General features: G+C 36.5%; 1 protein-coding gene and 1 long non-coding RNA gene across 3 annotated transcripts; one reads left to right on the top strand and one right to left on the bottom strand.

Moving 5' to 3' along the window:
* Nucleotides 1-574: 574 nt before the first annotated feature.
* LOC126595913 (protein argonaute 10-like) lies at nt 575-8,991 on the top strand. 2 transcript variants are annotated; one of them, XM_050262295.1, is made up of 22 exons: nt 575-1,208; nt 2,202-2,804; nt 3,046-3,254; nt 3,461-3,610; nt 3,710-3,843; nt 3,959-4,068; nt 4,157-4,263; nt 4,503-4,641; nt 4,747-4,863; nt 5,116-5,223; nt 5,493-5,564; nt 5,910-6,032; nt 6,131-6,290; nt 6,427-6,548; nt 6,774-6,911; nt 6,993-7,135; nt 7,293-7,355; nt 7,469-7,532; nt 7,622-7,757; nt 7,865-7,938; nt 8,225-8,351; nt 8,475-8,991. In XM_050262295.1, the coding sequence occupies exons 2-22, from the start codon at nt 2,310-2,312 to the stop codon at nt 8,654-8,656; spliced, it is 2,973 nt and encodes a 990-aa protein (XP_050118252.1). In that variant the 5' UTR covers nt 575-1,208; nt 2,202-2,309; the 3' UTR covers nt 8,657-8,991. The 2 variants fall into 2 exon arrangements, with proteins under 2 accessions (XP_050118252.1, XP_050118251.1); XM_050262294.1 differs by having other exon boundaries at nt 576-1,215.
* A 5,018-nt stretch (nt 8,992-14,009) lies between these two features.
* On the bottom strand, nt 14,010-16,094 carry LOC126595939 (uncharacterized). The gene is made up of 2 exons (XR_007613769.1): nt 15,730-16,094; nt 14,010-14,707 (listed from the first exon to the last, which is right to left on the bottom strand). It is a non-coding gene; the product is annotated as an uncharacterized LOC126595939 (long non-coding RNA).
* Between the last annotated feature and the right edge of the window lie 456 nt (nt 16,095-16,550).

Here is a 16,550-nt window from a genome sequence, read left to right as displayed (position 1 = left end):
AACCCACTAACCTAGTGTATCCTAGCCTAAATTTGCCTCAAAAATAAATTTTGAGTTAAAACTCATACTTGCCTTATAATTAGAACAAGTTGGGAAAGTTTAAAACCTAAAATTTTAATTTTAGTCTAAAGATTGGAATAAAACTTGGACAATGATTGTCTGCCCTCCCACTTCCGGTGCCCTACTGTTTATATGGTCACAGTTAAGCCACGTCAACATTTTATATTACTATTCATTTTTATCTTATTATCTTTACAAAAAAAATATAAAATGTAGACGTGACTTAACCGTGATTACACAGAACAGGACAGCACGGAAGGGCACCGGAAATGAGAGGGCAGACAATCCTTGTCCATAAATCTTAAGCCAAACAGTGGGAAGTTGTGGTTCTGGTTGTTGTGGGTACATAAATAAAACATTACATATAAAAAAAATTAAAGATATAAAATTGATGAAGGATTAAAAATGGATAATAAGAAAAAACAAAGAAATTATGAAATAGGACTGGACAGTGGGGACTGAGAAGAGAGAGAGAGAGAGAGCTGAAATGGAGAAGTCTGCAAGGACTGCAAGTTCGAATTATTCTTCTTCTGTGTATGATTGCTTTTATAAATACTCGGTGCTCTTTTGGACGCATGCCCATTTCCTTCCATTCCATCCATCCAATTTCCCTCCCACTCTCTCTCTCTCCTCCCTCTCTCTCTCTTCTGGTTTTTCTTTTTATAATAAATGGTCTTTGCTGCGTCCCCGAGGCAGTGCTGTTGGTTCAGAACACAACCCAAACTGAAGAGAGAGAGATAGAGAGAGAGAGGGAGAGGAAGAAGCCATATTTAAAAGCAAAGAGATTAGGTCTTCAAGCCTTTTACACGTGATAAAGAAAACACCAAAAGCACTTGCATGCGTGTATAAAGATTCATCATCATCCGCATCACTCCCCCGTCTCTCCCCATCTGTCTGACGCAAAAAACTCTCTCTCTCTCTCTCTCTCTCTCTCTGAATCTGAATCCCCCACATAACCCATCTTTTAAATCTCTGCCCTTTTGGTCCCCTTTCCATCCCAACCTTAAAACTTTCAATCCCCCAGTTTTTTTTTTCAATCCGAAGATCACTGATTTAATTTGTTTCTCGAGCGACTCAGTGAGTTAATTGCTAGCTCGTTCACAGTTGCTGCTGCTGCTCAGTGAGTTTAAATGTCTGGTTGGTTGTTGGTGAGTAGTCTCCAGCTTTGTTTCTTTTGGGTTTCTCTTGGACTTCGTGGGTGTATTTAATGGACTCATTATACATATATATTTATATATTTATTTATTTTGTTTAATTTCTGTGTGTGGCATTAAGTTGGATAGTGATTTTACTGCCCCTTTCAATGTTTATTCCTTCCTCTTGGATATGTTCTTGATTTTTGTTTTCTTCTCAGTGTTTTTATTCTACTTCTTTTAGCAGTCACAAGGTCTCAAATCTTCCCACACAAATTTAATAGTGTTATTATATTTCCTTTCAAGCGTGTGTGTGTATATATATATGTGTGTGTGTGTGTGTGTGTGTGTGTATTTATAATGTATTTTCTTGTGTTTTTATCTGCTTGGGCTTATTCCTTGTTATGTGATATTTTGACAAAATTTCAGTTTTGAGCACCAGACAGGCTGAAGACTCTGGTTCGGGTTTTTCCATTTTTTTCAAGTTTCTATTCACCATAATATTATTTTATTTTATTTTATTTGTCTCAAGAGATTTCATGGCCATTGGGTTGCTCATAGAAGCATTTGGTGGAACGCCTGGGGTTTTTGGGTAATAGTCTGTTTTGTCTGTGCATTTATGATTTTATTTTATTTTTCTGCTCGAATGTTTTTATTTAATTTGTTATATTTTATTGGTTTTATTTACTGAATGGCTCTGCAAATCACAAGTCAGAAGAAACTGTTGCTCTTCTGGTTTCTGGGTTTTGGTATTCAGTTTTGTATGTACATGTAATTTTTAGAGGGGTCAAAATCCGCAGAAACAGAGTTGAACAGTTGAAGTTTCAGTTTTTGCAAAGGAATAGTAATGCTTGTTCATTTATTTACCCCTACTGTTTTACCTTGCGTACAAGACTCTGATGAAATTGAAATCTCATTAATATTTTTACCGTTTATTCATATTTTAAGAAATTTATTGAGGTCCTTTTGATCTGACATGCCATTTCTTCCTGTATGTTTTTCTTCCAGTGGAACTAAATCTGTTGGAAATTGAGTGAAACAACTAGAAGGGAAGGCATTGTGTTTTTGTGCAGTCTGGTGAAAGTTTTAACCTTTTGACCAAGTGCTTCTGCAAACATGCCTATAAGAAAGAAGGAGAGCTCGGAGCAACACCTTGTGATCAAACCCCACTTGCAGAACCCAGTGAACCCAGTTCAAAAGGCACCGAAAACTGCCCAAAATGGCAAAGGTCCACCACCCCAGGAACCCCAAAACCCCAAACTCCATAACCAAACATCACCTCCAGCAAAAAACAGAGGAAGAAGAAGGGGCAGAGGCGGTCGGAAGTCCGATCAAGGTGATGTTTGTATGCGGCCGAGCTCGCGGCACTGCGCTGTGGCTCATCTACCTGCCTCACCAAGCTTGGGTGGTGCTGCTCCTCTAGCTACTAGTCCAAATGGTTATGTGGAAAATGGTGGCAACTCGGTTTCCATGGAGATGGGGTTTCCGACTTCGAGCAAGTCGTTGAGTTTTGCTCCTCGGCCTGGTTATGGACAAGTTGGGATCAAGTGTATTGTGAAGGCCAACCATTTCTTTGCAGAGTTACCAGAGAAGGACTTGAACCATTATGATGTAAGCTCTTTTGTTTGATGTTTCTGCTGTGCCATAAAAATTGGGCCCTTTAATCGGACACTCAACATGTTTATGATGTTTTTACTTTTCATAATTTCTTTTGCATTGCAGAAGAAATTGAAAAAAGCACTGTTTTTACCGTCCTTTTCTTATTGTGGCATTTATGAGAGTTAAATTTGAACTAAAATCTTGTTCTTAATGTCTTTTTGCCTTTTCGGCATCGGTAATCCGACTCTTGCAGGTTAGCATAACTCCTGAAGTTGCATCGAGAGCTTTGAACAGAGCTATCATGGCAGAACTGGTGAGGTTGTACAAGGAATCTGACTTAGGAATGAGACTGCCTGCTTATGATGGTAGAAAGAGTTTGTACACTGCTGGTGAGCTGCCCTTTGCTTGGAAGGAGTTCAATATTAAGCTTGTTGATGAACCGGATGGAATCAGTGGCCGAAAGTAAGGACATCGCCTCCTGTTTTCCTTCCGTTTCAGTGTAGACTCTTATATATTGACTTGGATTATAATAATACCTAACACAAACTGGAAACAATAAAGTTTAGGAAATTTCCAATGGTCTTGTTTTGTTTTCTATACGATGAGCAATTGGAATTTGTCGTTATGATCTCCAAATGGAGCTAATTTCCGATTACCTAATATTTCAGAAGAGAAAGAGAATATAAAGTGGTAATTAAATTCGTTGCACGAGCAAACATGCATCATCTGGGCCAGTTTCTGGCTGGTAAGTGTGCTGATGCTCCACAGGAAGCGCTCCAAATTCTTGACATTGTATTAAGAGAGCTCTCAAACAAGAGGTATTACTTTATTACCAAACTGTAAATGCACTATGTTCTGTGGGTGCTGAGATTGATTTTATTATTAATTTGACCCGGTCTTCATTTGGTTTGGTAAAGGTACTGCCCCATTGGGAGATCCTTCTTTTCACCCAATATCAGAACACCACAACGGCTTGGTGAGGGGTTGGAATCGTGGTGCGGGTTTTACCAAAGTATAAGACCTACCCAAATGGGGCTTTCCCTCAACATTGGTTAGGAATTTAAAGTTATTTGAATTTCAAAAGGAACGCACTTATGGTTTGTGTCAATCTCATATCATCTCTCACATATTTTGTTTTTATTGTTTCTCTATCGTCACATTTGCAGATATGGCTTCAGCTGCGTTTATTGAGCCTCTCCCTGTAATAGAGTTTGTAGCCCAGCTTCTAGGCAAAGATGTATTGTCTAGAACATTGTCTGATGCTGACCGTGTAAAGGTACTTGATTCTTAGACTTTTGGTGTGATATGTTTCTGTTCCCATAATATCGAATTTAATCTAGAGCGTTAATTTAAATGTCTACCAGATTAAAAAGGCTCTTAGAGGTGTGAAAGTTGAAGTTACACACAGAGGGAGTGTTCGAAGAAAGTATCGAGTTTCAGGATTGACATCTCAACCTACAAGAGAACTAGTGTAAGTTTGAAGACTCTAGGTTGGATTTTTTATCAGCTTTATTCGTTTTGTACTTGTACACAGACAAGTACAAGAACCAAGGCTTGCTCTATATTTCCCATTTCCATATTAAATCTTTCCTTTTCCGAGGATCCTCCCCCACCCCCCTTCCATCTTCAGGAAGCAAGGCCAGAAGCTGTAATTTCTTTTCTTGATCGATTTTTACTAGTGTTCTATTTGCTGATGCTATGTCTGTTCAGGTTTCCTGTTGATGAGAACTTGACCATGAAGTCCGTAATTGAATACTTCCAAGAGATGTATGGATTCACCATTCAACACGGGCATCTTCCTTGCCTTCAAGTTGGTAATCAGAAGAAGGCAAACTATTTACCCATGGAGGCGAGTAATTGTCCTTAAAAACTTCTCATCTTCCCGGTGATTATTTAATTACAATTTCTTTTTCATAATTCTTATGTGGAACTTACATGCTCTAATCTCTTTCAGGCCTGCAAAATTGTTGAGGGGCAACGGTATACAAAGAGGTTGAATGAGAAGCAAATTACTGCTCTCTTAAAGGTTACATGTCAAAGACCTAGGGATCGTGAAAATGACATCCTGCAGGTGATTTTTTTATTTTTTATATATTTTAACATAGTTAAATTGCTTTTTCTCTCCTAACTTTCTTCCCAAGGAAATACAGATTTCCTGTATCAGTCGGGGTTTTCAGGAGAAAATAATAATAGTGAAATTGGCTGATAGTTTGATGTAATGACCACTTGGGAAATGGTGAAAAAGTACATATTTGAAATATATTATCTATAACGCTAATACAAAGTATAATTTTGTTTCCTTTTGAAATTAAAATGCTAGCAGACTGTTCAACACAACGCATATGACCAAGATCCTTATGCGAAGGAGTTTGGAATCAAAATCAGTGAAAAACTAGCTTCAGTCGAAGCTCGAATTCTTCCTGCTCCTTGGGTAATGCTTCCCCTCTATTTTTTTTTTCTTTGAAAAGTTTGTTTCAGTATAGGGTAGTGCTATCCACACCTATTTTACTTCTCACACCCCTCTCAATTTTTGGCCATTGGATTGAATGAATTGAAGAAGATCAGTGGCGAACAATTAACAAGGGTGTGTGGGAGGTAAAAATGGGTGTGTGAATAACGTTTTCCTTAGTATATATTCTCATTTTTCGTAGCAAGTTTGGAAAATATATGTTGACCATCCCAAGGAACCCTTACCTGCAGCTGAAGTATCATGAAACTGGAAAAGAAAAGAATTGTTTGCCTCAAGTTGGTCAGTGGAATATGATGAACAAGGTACCACACTTGTCAATTGCAATCTTGATTTTCTAATTGTCATAAATTTCTAGGTTACCTTTCTGATTTTGTAAATGTAATAACTCCATTTTCAGTATGTATAAGTGAGTCAAATTGGCCATTGAACCATCATGGTAATAACAGTTCCAATAGATAATCAATTCAACATGTACAACCTATCACCCCTGATATTGTAGTACAATCTACACTACCGTGTTTAAAAAATTTCATTTCATAATTTCCTCCAATATCTGTTAAGGTGTTGCAAGGTTTTTATCAGTCATAATGTCTCCGTTCTATGGTTCTACTACTAATACTTTGGCTGCCTGTCTTCTTGTAATGCAGAAAATGATTAATGGAATGACTGTCAGTCGGTGGGCTTGTATTAATTTTTCAAGGGGAGTGCAAGAGAGTGTCGCACGTGGATTTTGCAGTGAACTTGCTCAAATGTGTCAAGTATCTGGCATGGTATTATTTCTGCCAATTTTTTATGTAAAGTGTTTTCTCTTATGTCATTTCTGCATGTTTCAGAATTTGGGATATAAATGTATTTTGCTATTCTGTAGGAATTTAATTCAGAACCTGTAATTCCAATCTACAATGCGAGGCCTGAACAAGTAGAGAAAGCTTTGAAGCATGTTTATCATGCGTCCATGAACAAGACCAAAGGAAAAGATTTAGAGCTCCTATTGGCCATTTTGCCTGACAACAACGGGTCCCTGTATGGTATGTCATACATGCCTGTGATTTCATTTAGAATATTGCATTAATATTTGACCTTGATATACTTAAAAATAAGCTTTATACCTGAGATTTGATCTGGAATTGTATATGTAGTTCTAATCGGATTCTGCTATTTTAGGTGATATCAAGCGAATATGTGAAACAGATCTCGGTTTAATATCACAATGCTGTCTCACAAAGTATGTTTTCAAGATCAGCAAACAGTACTTGGCTAATGTCTCCCTAAAGATAAATGTTAAGGTTTGTCCAATTCCACAATCTTGCATGATACTACGGTAACTGTGAATCATTTTACAATATATGACTTGAGACAGTTGTTGAGAATGACAACATCCTTTTTCTTTTTGTATGTTTTTACATTTTTATGGTAAAGATAAAGGCCTCCTTTGTGTCATTGTAAACCTAGTCTCTTCACCCCTTATAATTACTGGATCCTGATGATTTTGGGACACGTCCATGGCGCAGATGGGTGGCAGAAACACTGTTCTCTTGGATGCTATCAGCTGCAGGATACCTTTGGTCAGTGATATACCAACCATAATCTTTGGAGCAGATGTGACTCACCCTGAGAATGGAGAAGATTCCAGCCCCTCAATTGCTGCTGTAAAATCCTTTATTACCTAGAAATTCTTTTGGCAATATGTGTTGAAACCTTCGTTGCTAATGGTGTTTGTACTTATCCAGGTGGTAGCTTCCCAGGACTGGCCCGAAGTGACCAAATATGCTGGATTAGTTTGTGCTCAAGCTCACAGACAGGAACTCATACAGGATTTGTATAAAACATGGCAAGACCCTGTTCGTGGCACAGTCAGTGGTGGCATGATCCGGTACGAGAAGTCTACAGCCAATTCTTTTCTTAATCTAGAGTGCATTCTTCCCCTACTAATGGAAATCCAATTTGGTCCTTGGATCTTCTGCTTGCATATAATGCTCTCCTTGCTTAGGTGCTAACATTCTATCTTTAACGTTATTCTGTTTGTCCAGGGATCTTCTGGTTTCGTTTAGGAAGGCAACAGGACAGAAGCCCCTAAGGATTATATTTTACAGGTAAATGTTTGTATTCCTAGTGCCAGTGTTTGTAACAAACAGTTTGATTATCTGTCTGCATTGTTTTTTCTTTGTGCCATGTTCTTAAATTTGATGGAAATAATTCTGAGCAGGGATGGTGTAAGTGAAGGTCAATTTTACCAAGTCTTACTTTACGAGCTTGATGCAATCCGGAAGGTGAGAATTGATATATTTTATTTCATTATGGCTGGTAGCAATATATTAAAGATGAATGGAAATTACATTGATAATTAATCTTCATACAGGCATGCGCTTCTCTGGAACCCAACTATCAACCACCAGTGACTTTCATTGTGGTTCAAAAACGGCACCACACACGATTATTTGCTAATAACCATAGGGACAGGAGCAGCATAGACAAGAGTGGGAACATATTACCTGGTAAAGTTAACCTATCTTAGAAACTTGCATCTGTCTGTCATGTTGCACCTTCTTGACTAATACAAAGTGTTTTGTGCTCTAATGTTTTATCATTTTACTGCTTTCAGGTACTGTGGTTGATACTAAGATTTGCCATCCAACCGAACATGATTTCTATCTCTGCAGTCATGCTGGTATTCAGGTAGAAAATTGTATTCAATTTTCATCTTTGCAGTTCTGCCCTGGAATTGGAAGCCTGGAAAAATTAAATATATCTCTCAATCTCATTGAAACCATATTCCAGAAAATCTGAACCAATCATGTTCCAAAAAAATCGCTTGTTATGATCTTATAATTTCAAATAACATATGGGTGTAACCGCATAGAATCTTTTAAACAAATTTTAGTTGCATTTTCCATTTATAATGCTTTGTAAATTTTACAGTCTTTGATAGTTGAATGTGTGCATATTTTTCTTATATTGGCAGGGGACAAGTCGCCCAGCTCACTACCATGTTATTTGGGATGAGAATAATTTTACTGCTGATGGAATCCAATCATTGACAAATAACCTGTGTTACACATATGCAAGGTGCACGCGCTCTGTCTCTGTTGGTAAGTAATTGTTCTTCCATGTGACGTAGCCGAATAATTTTCTGCTCATGCATAATCAATTCTGCTATAAAGCCATGCTCTAGGTGAAAAAGGTTTTGAATTATCTGCTATGTCCTTTTGCAGTACCTCCGGCATACTATGCGCATTTGGCTGCTTTCCGTGCTCGATTCTATCTGGAGCCAGATATGCAAGAGAATGGCTCTACTGGTCACACTGCTAAGGGTACACGCGCTGCTGGCGAGTCTGGAGTGCGACCATTACCAGCCTTGAAGGAGAATGTAAAGAGAGTAATGTTTTATTGTTAGAAGTGGAAGAGGGTCGATGGTTTGGTCACTGAAACGAGATTAGCCAGAAAAGACGCTGCAATCACAAGATGATTGTTCACTGTTAATTTTCCTTCCTCACATACAAACCTTTTATGCGGGTTCAAGGTCTTCCGGTTTAACTAGCGGCGGAGGGAAGAACAGAAAGGGTGTTTCTGAGTTTAGATCAGTATTTATAGTGTTGAAAGAGTTGTTCCTTGATCACCATAGATAGCAGGTCCTTGTTCACTGCAGTGTAGACCCACTTATGGGGAGTCTTTCAGTTGTAGGCTCTGTAAAGAAATGTTAATTAATGAATCTAATTTACATCTAGGAAATTTTTGCTTCAGGCTTCAAAAAATGCTTCTCAAACTACCAGTTGGCAGTTTTTTTACAAGTACATATTTCAGCATGAATGAGAAGAATCGCTAGTTACTACCTGCAATTACTTCTGCAAATCACCAGTTAGTTCTCAACCCAATAAGCTCTTCTAACATCGAACCTACAAATAAGAAACTACAATTCTCCAGTCCTCTGGATCATAGGATACTTCGGGTTCTTAAATAATCGTTAGAAAGAACCTGTTAAAACGGTGTAGAGTATCCAATACTTTGGACCGCCATAGGAAATCCCGATAAGAAATGCATATTGCCAAAGTTAATTGTTTAGATTTTTTTTTCTTGGGAAATTCATCAAAAGTGCAAATTTTATTTGAATTTATGTTAACCTCTTTCTATATTCAACTTATTCTTTATACCCATATTATTTTTAAAGGGATTTTGCCCAAGTACTATTTGAACTTGCAAGCATATACGCCACCTAAACTTTCAATCTTTATTTTTTACCACCCGAACTCTCTAAACTGTTGGAATCTACCACCTATGTTATTTGCCATCCATTTTGCCATTAAATCATGTCATGCAATTCTCACGTGGAGGGATATTTTTGTCAATTCACTTTCTAGGGCTTGTTGGAATCAATTTGTACAAAGGCAAAAGGCATTTTCCCTGTAGTAGTGTTGGAGTTAGGTCATAAGAGAAATGAAGAAGTTGATTTCGGGTTTGATTTTGGCAAGGGTTGTTGAAGTGAAAATTATGCAAAAATATAGTATTTCATTTACAGTGAGTGGGTGTGTGATTCACCTTAATTTATTCAAATATTAATTTTTCAAATTCTTGTGGAGGGAATTGCTGAACTAGGGTGGTACAAACTCCTAATTTTGACATCATATTGAGTTAGGCTATATTATTTTGGAGCTAATTTGTATCTTAGTCAGCCTCATGAAGTTAATTGACGACAATATTCGTATATGTGACATGTTTTAGCGGCAAAATGGATGGAAAGTAAAGTAGATGGTAGATTCCAACAATTAAGAGAGTTCAAATAGTAAAAAATAAAAATTGAAAGTTCAGATAGTATAAGTGCACATGCTTACAATTCAAGTAGTACTTCCCCAAAGAAACCCTACTTTTAATTAAAGAATTAGTCTCTCTTTAAATTTAAATTTACTACCTAAACTACCCTCACAAAACCAATTCAAAATATAAATTCCAAATTGAGCAGTTTGGTGAAGATTTTACTTGAAAGCTGATAGATAAGAAGAAAGAACTTGGACTTCTCGAGCTTCTTGATCACCTCACATGAGGGGTTTGCTATTACAAGCTAATAGATTAGAAGAAAGAATAAAACTAAACACATGATCAAACAAATTATGGAACTATATCAAACAAGCTTAGTCTGCCATAATATCATACCTTGAGACCCTTTCTATCAACATTTTTTTTGGACCTCTTCAAGCATTGTGATCCCGCTCGTATCGATGCTTCCAACAACTGTAATTTGATTTTAATTTAGCATTAGACTCTCTCAATAAAGCTTAATGCCAGAGATCGTAAAAGTTAAATTTTGACTGTTGCAGATTGATCACTTATTGCCAATGTCGAGTATGACATAGTATAAGCTTGTTTCTTCAGAAGATTTTATTGTCTTCCTCCTCATATATCCACCTTGATATCCTGTGAACCAGGTTTTAGCCGGAATAAATGTAGGATAAACATTGCGTGATGGTAGAGTTTAAATAGTGTGTGTTTAAATAGTGTGTGTTTAAAGATAAATCGTAATTATGTAATAGAGTAAAAAAGACAATTCACATTTCAAGTTTAAAAATTAAGTATAAAAAAAGGTTATATGAATTGAAATAAAATTTCTCATTTTTAAATTTGAATCATTGAAATGATCAATTACTCTGTTGATATTCTATCGCTCTGTCGATATTTGATCATTTAACCATTTTGGATCCATTGTGAAAGCCAAATTAAAGCTTCTGAATAGCAACATGATCCTTGGGCTGTAAGTGTAGTCCCTCATTTTCGAGTAATAATATTTCATTTGTTCATATATTTGGACCAACTAGGAACTGAATTGACCTTTGACAATTAAAATACTATCATGTTAGCTCACCACATAATTTTGGGATTAAACAATATATCTTATAAATTTGAAAAAAAAAGAAGCAATATATCTTATAAATTTGAAAAAAAAACAATATATCTTATAACATTAAAGTGAAAAAATGGGGGAAAAAGATTTTGAACCCAAAATCTCTTGGAAATAAGTTCTTATATTAGAAAACCACAAAATTTCAAATGAAATTATTTACAAACTTCTGAGTAAAAATGGAAGCTGAGGAGCACTATCATGTAGTGTTTCTCCAGTTTTGTTTTTAATTCGAAGTGATAAACGATTCTATCCGTGTGATGAAAAATTATGTAGTCAAACCAACACCAGCATTTTCTTAGAAAGGAAAAGGCAAATGAAAAACAATTTTTTTTTTACCAAACTAAAAAATTCAAAAGAAGTTTTACGCTTGTACTGTTACTAGTTACTGTACGTTAAAGTTTTACTCTCAGCCCACATTTTTTGTTTTGTTTTGGTTTGATTTGTTCTCTCTCTCTCTCTCTTCCCCTTCTCCCCTTTCGCCTTCCCATTTTGGATCTCCTCTTATCTCCTTCTATCTCATGGATTTCTTCTTCCCAGTCTCCCATTGATTTCTTCACCGCCTACGCCTCTCGATTCACAATCGCCACAGTTCCCGAGTGTTTATTTCAATTTTTTTTAGTGCTCTCTAATCTGTTCATCCCCAAATCGTGACTTTCAGATGATTAAATTCATAAATTCTTATTTTTTTTCCAACACTCTGGATTCTGGGTTCTCTGTTTCTGAAAATTTGCATATAATCCCATCTGGTTTTTTTTTTTTAATTGATCAAAAAAACCATCTTTTGTAAAAATTTGGTGTTTGAATTTTTGGGTTTTTCTGAAAAATGGTGACTGAATCTGGGAATGCTCCATTATGTTGTGGACCATGTGTATTGTGCATTCATGCACAGAACGAAGATAAGCCCTCCATTGTAATTCAATGGCATTCTTGGTGGAGGATGTTGTTGTTGTGCAGCTGAAAATGTTTCTTGGTCTGTGAATGTAGCAGTAGAAGCGAAGAGGAAGAAAGGAGAGTGAAAAATGTGTGAGGTGGCAAAATCTGGAGCATTAAATTAACTTAACATGAAATCAATCGCTAGAAAAATAGGAAGGAATGAAAAGGGATGGAAAATAGGAGGGCAGACAATCTTGGTCCACTTCTCTCAACCTCTGCTCTCCTGCTGCTGGGCTTGTTTCCTTACAATTTCTATGCATTTGGGCGCCAGTCTTGTTTTCTTGCGCTCTGCTCTTGTTGTCTTTAGGGTTAACACATTCATTTGTTATATAAAAAAATAATAATAAAAAAATTAAATTAAATTAAATTAAAAAAAAAAAAGATGTCATTTCTTGCTCGTTCTTTGTTTTCTACCGAGGATAAATTCAGAATTGTAGTCTGATTTTTCACTCTAATTTACAACTAGTATTATAACTAAAAATCCTTTAATTGAGATATTTGAATTTAGCAAAACATGCACCTTTAGTCCTTGGCGTTAACTTTAGTTAGAAATTCTGGTAGTCTGATAATATGGCACACATATAGATCTTACATATCGAAAAACAAAAAATATACATCTTACATATCCAATTTTAGATATGTTTTCAAGAACACAATCTACACAAGGGTAAAAAGTTAATTGATAAATATAAACTAGGGTGACAACAAGGGACCAAATCTAAACTAGAGTGCAAGTTCTATTTCCTGCCACAATCAAATTACGGAAAATTTTATGAAGTGTGAATGTTTTGTTAAATCCAAGGATCTTAATTGACGAATTTTTAGTTTAGAGACCGAATATAAACTACGGTGAAAATTCAAAGATAGATTCTAAATTTTACTATTTTATCACACGAGAGCCTAGTTGTTGTAATGTTGTTAGAGAGAAACTGAGAACCTAGTATTGGTGAGAAAAAGATGCCAAGGTGAAGGTATCCCAAGTCTTTTATCAATGGCAAATGTAGGGTTTATATCTGGCAGCCACAATCTTAAGGTAAAGGATTTTGTTCTCAATCTGCGACTATTGCTCTATATCTTCTAAAGGGGTTGTGATTGAAGAGGGGGCCAAGATATCTTCGAGTCTATGAATAGCTCTGCTTGCTGATCACACTCTATGTGTTTTAACGTTTCTACATGACACCACTTTGACATGTATAATCTTTGTGATATTGTTGTATTAACATCCTTGCATATATGATCTTTTGTATTATTGTGCCAGTACGAAATATCATTTTTGGTTATGCGACACCCCTATCCACCATCTTATGCTGATAATTTGTATTATATATCTATATGATTTCTAGTAGAAGCAAATTTCTAAATACATATCAACGGATGGATCATGGATGTGACTTGGTTGCTAATATTGGATGAAATGGAATACTGATTCCCACTTTCAAGTTAATATTTTTTAATGTAAAATTAGCTTGCGTTATTCATATTGTGTCAGGTACAGTGGCAGTTTTGTACATCTAGTCATCTTTTTGTTGTGTGAGACACTTATTATAACCCTAGGTATGATGCTCCCACATTTTTCCCATTTCCGGTTCTACTTCTTATACTGGCAATTAGCCTCTTTGGATTCTTTCTTCCGTCGATCATGTTATAAGATATTAATCTTCTCACAAGCAGATGAGTTCACAATAATGTACATTAATGCATGTTAGACTATGTAAAATTATCACATATCACACAATTAAGGCGCCGAGATTAATTAATTGGTGTAATAATTATTTTATTGCATGCCCATCTGAATTCTGAAGCAAGCTGCTGTGCTGGGCACATTATAGCCATTGTCATCGTCCATCTCATATGACCTCATATTTAACTAACGTCCTTCTCATGAGTGGTTATTGACAGATGAGGAGTCTGGAAAGAGTTGGGAGAATCAAACAAGTGAAGCTTTAGAATATTTGGTTCTCCGGGGAAATCTGAAAACTCCATGGAATCTTTTCCATTTGTACATTCTACCAAAAGAGAGGGCCCAAAGTCCAACAAGCAGCATACAGAGAAACTCTTGAGAGAGAGAGAGAGAGAGAGAGTTACATTATTAACTATGCAACCAAGGGGGAGGAGAGTTGGTTCACATGGGATCGCAGTTGAGAAATTACATCATCAATTGCTATCCCATTGTGCACTTAGGAAGATACAGCCAATCTCACAGGTTATCTACTGAGAAATGAAATTTGCCAGAACCGATCTTTGTGTCTAGTTTGTATGTGATGGAGTGACTAATATAAAATATTTCTTTTCAATTTGAATCCAGGTGGTGGAGAGAAACTTACATGACATGGATACACTACTATTGTGACATCTTGTGTCAATAATACGATGTTACATGGAGAGAAATTTTCCCGTCATTGTATTATTGACACAGGGCGGCAGAGTACCTGTGCCATGTACGTGCTCCTGAAGGTCTCATGCTTGTGGCTGCATATTCTGTTTCTCATGAGCACTAAAACTGCAGCCTGTACTCAAGAGTTGGCTGCAACATAGCCAGCATAGAAAAAAGTTTGTCTCGTTAGACGTCCCCCAAGGGCCACTGTAATCACATCCCAATCCCTTCTTCTCCTTTCTTTCCATCTACATCAGATTAATTTGGAGAGGAAGTACGCGAACTTTGAAACAATAACAGAAAATGTACAGCAAGTATATACTCATCCAATAAACCTATAAGCTCAAAAGGATGATATATCCAACCACTGAAACAAGACCATCAAGCCAGATACTAGCTTAACAAAAAGAAACTTCATTTTTACCATTCCTGCTTTTAATTGAAGTAATATCAGTGTTTCCTATATCTCAAGCAGTTTCATCACCTGTTGTTTAAATTCCAGTGAATTTCATAAGAACTATAAATCGTTCTGAGATAATATGTATGTGTGTGTGTGTGTGTGTGTGTGTGTACTCATAAGTTAAGACCATCTATCACACAGTCGAATGGCATTCAAACATATACAAAAGCCCATTGTTATTCCTGCAACAACCTGTGTAAGCACAGCGGTAGTAGTCCTAGTCCACTTCACTGTACCATCTCTCTCTCTCTAGAAAACTGGCCTGTATTGCATACCATACCCTAACCATTAACGAATACAAGAACCAAGCTAGGGCTTGATTCCCAATCAACAAACACAGAATAATTATTGAAACCTCCAATTGAAAATTTTAAATCCAGAGAAAAGATTCAGATAATCAGATGACCAAATTTCACAATATATATTAACTACGGAAAACCTCCATTAAATTAATCATGTTGAGATGATGAACACATGTGTGCACATATGAAATCTTAAGATATTGGCAGATTTGAGTACGACCGGTAGTATAACTAATATCCAACAAAGTGCACGGCTAGGTATTGGCTCGATCACCAAAGTGCTAGTTGAGGAGCATGCAATCATCGTACTGCTTGGAGAAACACAAATTGTGTCATTCAAAAAACCCTAAAAACCCCAAATATCTGACATTTCCGTGCAAATTTTGCATAAAAATAGAAGAACAGATCAAGCATGAAAGTAATTAATCGATAAACCAGCCGAATTAATTATATATCCTAACGAATTATATATTGACAAGATAAATTAATTGAGATCATGAAATAATACCGTTTTATTTTCAGTAGCTAGGGATTGGTGTTATGTCGGAATTAGGGTTTTGATGGTCTCATGCTACCAACAACAGGTGAAACTGCCAGATGATCTGAGCTTCCCTAAACGAAGTAGGGAGTTATAAGATCATGCTGGCAGCTTCAACTGCTACCAGTGCATGATAAGAACATATGCACACTGGAAATTCCTTTCTGAGAGAGAGAGAGAGAGCTAGGGTTTGATGGCAAAAGAAGGAGGACGGGAGGAGGGTATAAATAGAGCCAGAAGTGGAATTACCATTTTATTTAGAATTAGATGGAATATTGGGGACTAAAATGCTAAGAAAAAATAATTAGAAAAAAAAAAAAATAGATGTAAGAGGATTTAAGAGGGAGGAGGGTGGTCCCGATTGTGTGTTGTTTGCATATTGAATATTATCACGCCAAGACTATCCCCCATGCAGTTTGCAGACAGATTAGTGAGTGTTTCCATATATTGTGTGCATTTACATTAAAGGCTTTTAGGTTTGGGCCTCGGGCATGTGTGGGGGACCCTAAATTCACATCTCTCTCTCTCTCTCTCACTCTGCAACTGAAATAAGGCAAAAGTATAAACCACGACCATAAAAGAGCCAATGCAAAAGAGATGACTAGTGTGTTTAAATTTTGGGACCATTTTGTACGGTTATATAATATTACAATTACATAAATATAGGTATTGCCTAAAATGTTTCACATGAGAGATTTTTCAGTGTGACCAATATACGAAGTGGTACATCACGTGTAACTATACAAATGGTGGAATATGTGTGCCAAAAAGTTAATAACTTAAAAAATAAA

The sequence above is a fragment of the Malus sylvestris genome, chromosome 13, assembly GCF_916048215.2.
Source record: "Malus sylvestris chromosome 13, drMalSylv7.2, whole genome shotgun sequence".
Taxonomy (NCBI): domain Eukaryota; kingdom Viridiplantae; phylum Streptophyta; class Magnoliopsida; order Rosales; family Rosaceae; genus Malus; species Malus sylvestris.
This window is presented reverse-complemented; position numbering and strand designations above follow the sequence as displayed.

Excerpts from the sequence above, each read along its gene's own strand:
- LOC126595913 (XM_050262295.1), top strand. The coding sequence starts at position 2,310 with ATGCCTATAAGAAAGAAGGAGAGCTCGGAGCAACACCTTGTGATCAAA. Across the intron at positions 2,805-3,045 it reads AGGACTTGAACCATTATGAT|GTTAGCATAACTCCTGAAGT; the intron begins GTAAGCTCTTTT and ends CGACTCTTGCAG. Across the intron at positions 3,611-3,709 it reads AGAGAGCTCTCAAACAAGAG|GTACTGCCCCATTGGGAGAT; the intron begins GTATTACTTTAT and ends GGTTTGGTAAAG.